General features: G+C 38.9%; 1 protein-coding gene across 1 annotated transcript in view; it reads right to left on the bottom strand.

Annotated features, from left to right (window-relative positions):
* LOC121941341 (nuclear factor 1 A-type-like) overlaps positions 1-5,000 on the bottom strand; it is a 27,837-nt gene that overhangs the window by 6,632 nt on the left and 16,205 nt on the right. Inside the window, exons 3-5 of the mRNA XM_042484120.1 lie at positions 4,363-4,418; positions 3,818-3,983; positions 1,372-1,460 (exon numbers count right to left, since the gene is read on the bottom strand). Of these exons, the coding sequence (XP_042340054.1) occupies positions 1,372-1,460; positions 3,818-3,983; positions 4,363-4,418 (311 nt within the window). The remainder of the gene's footprint in view (positions 1-1,371; positions 1,461-3,817; positions 3,984-4,362; positions 4,419-5,000) is intronic.

Raw genomic sequence — 5,000 nt, 5'->3', positions numbered from 1 at the left:
GTGTGTGTGTGTGTGTGTGTGTGTGGGATGAGTTAAGTCAAGGCTGCCCAATCGTTACACTCTTCATAAATCAGCTGGCAAACAGACCCTGACTCACACACACACACACACACACACACACACACACACACACACAGAGTGTTAAATGTGGATGTTGCGTTCACTGACCACCTGCTCTGTAGTAAATGTGACCTGAAGTGCTTCTCTTTTTTTTCTCGTCTTTGTTTACAAGCTGTTGCACCGAGGCCACACAGAACGCTGCTCTCTGATTGGCTGTCGGTTCCTGGTGAATCCTGTAAAAGCGCACGCCTCAAACGTGACTCTGACTGTTTGTCTCATTTTCGTCTCTTTTCTTCTTCCTGTTGTGATAATTGTGTGTGTGTTGATGCATGTGTCCTAAATGTAGTCCAAATTGTGTATCTGAGTGTAATCAGTGAATTTGCAGCTCAGCTCCTACAATAAGTCTAAAATACACTGTGGAAACTAAATAGTTACATTCAGACTGTTCAGGTCCAAAAATGCTCCATTGAAACCCATTCAAACTGACATTTTTGATCCCACAGCCATCAGAGCAGAAAAACAGGACTTGTATTATTTCTGGGTGTCATTCTGGGCTTTTGACTCTGAATTTGTCATTTTGACCGTTTTTCACCTGATGAGGTCATTTTGACCATATTTGGCATATGGAGGAAATACATGCTATTTCCACTAGGTGACCTGTCACAGTCAATGTAGCTGCTGATCACTGACATATCCCAGACTGTCAGCAGCTACACTCACACACTGACATATCTCAGACTGTCAGCAGCTACACTCACACACTGACATATCCCAGACTGTCAGCAGCTACACTCACACACTGACATATCCCAGACTGTCGGCAGCTACACTCACACACTGACATATCCCAGACTGTCGGCAGCTACACTCATACCCTGACATATCCCAGACTGTCGGCAGCTACACTCACACACTGACATATCCCAGACTGTCAGCAGCTACACTCACACACTGACATATCCCAGACTGTCAGCAGCTACACTCACACACTGAGGAGGAGGAGACTCAACATCACTCATGTTTTTCATCAAAAAACTTCGTGGCATCATGACAAAAACCCGTCATATAAGGGGCTAAAATTCTGAAAATGAATGAATATTTGATATTTATGATTAAGACTGATGTTGATTAAAAAGATAAACTCAATGAAAGCAGAAAATAATATGAATGTATAATATATTTTAAAGCTTGATTGTGAAAAGCACATTTTGTGCGCAGAGCGAAACGAGTGTGTGTAATATTAAAGCGGGCCCTAAGGGGTTAAACTGCAGGCGACAGCTGCGGGGATTCGTGTGTGTGTGTGTGTGTTACCTGTGGTTGCTGAGGGATGTTAAAGCCGGGGTCTCTGGGTCCGACGCTGACGAACCTCTGGGCTGGAGATGAAGTCGGGGTGGAGTAAGCTGAAAAAACACACAAAGTTCAGTTTACGGAGATCGCTGCAGTTCAGTCAACTCGCGGACTCGAATCGTGATGACTTGAGACTCGATGAGATCAAAAAGGACACCAGTGAAAAAACAGCTGAATCCAAATTAACCCTTTAAAACACCAAAGACCCACAATGACAGAGAGACGGTGAGTGATGGAGGCAGCAGCTGGTCAGAGAGCTTAAATTCGAGGTTTTTTGAATGGACTTTGGTTTAGAGGAGCTGACTGACTCAGCGTTCAGGGGCTTTCACGTTCGGATCCTTGCTTTGTTTTGGTGATATCACATTACATCACATTTTTATCTAAAGGTCTGTAATCTCAGTCCTCAATAACATGCTGTTAATATGTTGCTTTGAGAACGTTCTTCCTTCGTTCTCATGTTCTCATGAGTCTCCTTTATGTAATAGTCCGTATGCGGATAAAAACCTTCAAACAAAACTGCACGATCCCTTTAACCCTTTAACATCCGGACCATCATCAGTTTTGCCTTTTAAAAGCATTAAAACTTCTGAAACCTGAAAAAAATTCTGGTTTCTTTGAAAAAAAAGGACAACAAAAGAGCAACTTGGCATAAGGTGCTCTGCAAACCGCAAGAAATTAGGAAAAGATGACAAGAAAATGACCTGAAATCTGTGTTTGTTTTTTAAAAGGAGGATGAAATTAGAAAAAAAAAATAGGGGAAATTTCTCAATAATATAATAATATTTACATACAAAATCATGTCACGGAAATTTCTTTTTATTTTATTCTTGTTTTTTAAAAACTTTTTTGTGCTAATTTTCAGGTGTTTTTTAAAAAAATAATAATTTCTTGTCGAGTTGCTCATTGCCGTCTCACAGTGTTTTAAAAAAAAGGTTAAACTGAAAATGTGGAAGGAGTCGAGTCCAGATCAACGCGGCCGTGAACAAAGTTTTGAAAGACTTTTAGGAATTATTTAGAGGATCTGGGTCAGAGTGATGACAAAGATTTCCTCTGCTCGAAATTAAGAACATTAGGACTTGAAAGCAATAAATATAAATATCCACGTGTTGTTTATGATTGGAAGTAAGGAGGATTAAATATTTTTGGCACACACTGAGTGTGTTTTTGCCAAATCGACTCTAAACCCCTGAAGTCGAAATATAATCCAAACACAAAGCCAGTCACCTCTCACAGATTATGAATCACTTCTTCAGATTCAAGTTCATATTTTATTTATTACTTAAATATTGTGATGTTTATTCTATTTTTTGCTTTGTTGCAGAGGCGGATCGGCCTGCAGGAAACACGCCACATCAGTTTTTTTGTGCTGCATTCAGACGCCCAGACAAGTACTAAAACCTCTGAAGCGAAAGCAAACAGGTGTGATTTCTTTCAAAAACATGAAAAAAAGAAAGAAAATTAGCACCTTGGCAAGAAAGATCCCAAAAAATGCAAGAAATAAGTAGATTTAGAAAATTATTTTCTCAAAAAATGGGAAAAATGTCCAGAAAACTGTAGTAGTTACAACTGTCATAATAAATATTTAAAATTACGTTACAGAATTATTATAATTTTAGGTAATTTCCTTGTTTTTTTGCCTCTATTGTTGCAAATTTTCAGGTGTTTTTTTTAAAAATGATTTTTACCAATATCTTGCAAATTTTTGGGTCAAGTCTTCTAAAGTTGCTCTCTGTGATCTTCCCACGTTTTTAACCCTTTAACACCTGGATTAACATCATTTTTCTTGTGCTGCGTTCAGATGCCTTTTAAAGCAATTAAACCTCTGAAACTTGAGAAAATTGGATTGAATTCCTTTCAAACACAAGAAAAAAGAGACAATTAGCAACCTGGCAAGAAATATCCCAAAAATTGCAAGAAATGTGTAGATTTAGAAAATTATTTTCTAAAAAAAAAAAAAGTGAAAAATGTCTAGAAAACTATTATTACCATTGTCATAATTACACATTTAAAATAATTTTACAGCATTATTGTAATTTTAAAGGACTATTTTCAGGTCATTAAAAAAATATTAAAAGGTGACGAGAAAATCATCTGAAAACTAGATGGGAGCGATTATCAAATATGATTTAGAAAAACAAAGTGAAAGTGCACAGAAAACTATACTCATAATTCTTATAATTATTTCAAATTATGTTACAAAACAAAAAGTGTTTAGTACTTTCTTAAGTTACTTTTCTTTTTTGTTTTCTTTACTTTTCTGTCTTTAGTTACTTATTTTCGGGTGATTTTCCAGTGACTTTTTACCAATTTCTTGCTTATTTTGGAGCAATTTTTGTTAAGTTGCTCTTCGTTCTCTTTTGAAGAAATCCAGTAAATTTGTTCTTTGACAATATTGATAATGTGCACTCACTGGGTGAGGTGGGCGAGTTGCCTCCGCCCTCGGTGGAGGAGGTTGAGGGCGGCTTGGCGTCGACGGGCAGCGGGACGGGACGGGCCATCGGGGGAGGAGGAGGGGGAGGCAGCATGGGCGTCGGCAGGAAAGGATTGTGGACCTTTCCCTGGGAGCTACCATTAGGCTGCAGGAGGAGGGGGTTAAAAAAAACCTTAAAAACAAATTTAACAGAATATTTTGTGCAGAAAAACATCAACAGGTTGGTCACATGGTTACACCTGTAACAGCTCAACTCTGCGCTGCCTGCTGTGTGTGTGGGTGTTTGGTGTTGTGTGTGTGTTGTGTGTGTGTGTGTGTGTGTGTGTGTGTGTGTCAGCAGTTTTCCTGGCTGGTCATAAAGAATTCTGCTGCTGCTCGCATTTTATCCTCCTAATCTATAAGCATAATACCACAGTACCTCGCTTCACCTCTCTGCTCCTTCTGTCTCTGCTCTCTCCCTCCTCACACTCCTCACACACATTATTCTCTGTTTATACACTTTAAACATGTGATACTCAACTCACGGCCAGCGGGCCAAATCTGGCCCCTGAGAGGGCCCCAGGTGGCCCCCACACATTTTCTAATTCACAGTGAAAGTAAAGTGATTGACTCTGTGAATAGGTTTTGTCTTTTCAGTCTCCATAAGAGTCTCCTTATGTCAGAGACATAAAACAGCATCAACATAGAGCTTGTTGATCATAAAAGGAGCCAGAGGAGGATCCCCCACACCCCCGACAGAGGACACAGCTGAGACACTACTGTCCTAAAATAACAGAAATGTCCTAAAGTCCCAGAAAAATGCTAAAATCCTGAAAACAAACTTAAATCCTAGAAATTTCTTAAAATCACAGAAAAGTCCTGAAAATCCAAAAATTTTTTTTTTTTCTGCTTTACTTTATTTTATTGTTTTTGCAATTTTCCGTTCAGTTTCTGATAACATTTTATCATTTTCTTGTTGCCTTCTTTTCATGTTGGTTTTTTAAATCTTAAATTAAGGCTTCAAAGGGTTAAATGACGTCGTATCAATGAAAGTCGGGACATAATGAGTCGTTTCTCTATGACTTCCACTTTCAGTCTCACCCGACATGTTTTTACTACATCTGCAAAAGGAAGAAAACAGACTGAGCGTGTGTGTGTGTGTGTGTGTGTGTGTGTGTGTGTG

Source organism: Plectropomus leopardus, chromosome 3 (assembly GCF_008729295.1).
Source record: "Plectropomus leopardus isolate mb chromosome 3, YSFRI_Pleo_2.0, whole genome shotgun sequence".
Classification (NCBI taxonomy): domain Eukaryota; kingdom Metazoa; phylum Chordata; class Actinopteri; order Perciformes; family Serranidae; genus Plectropomus; species Plectropomus leopardus.
This window is presented reverse-complemented; position numbering and strand designations above follow the sequence as displayed.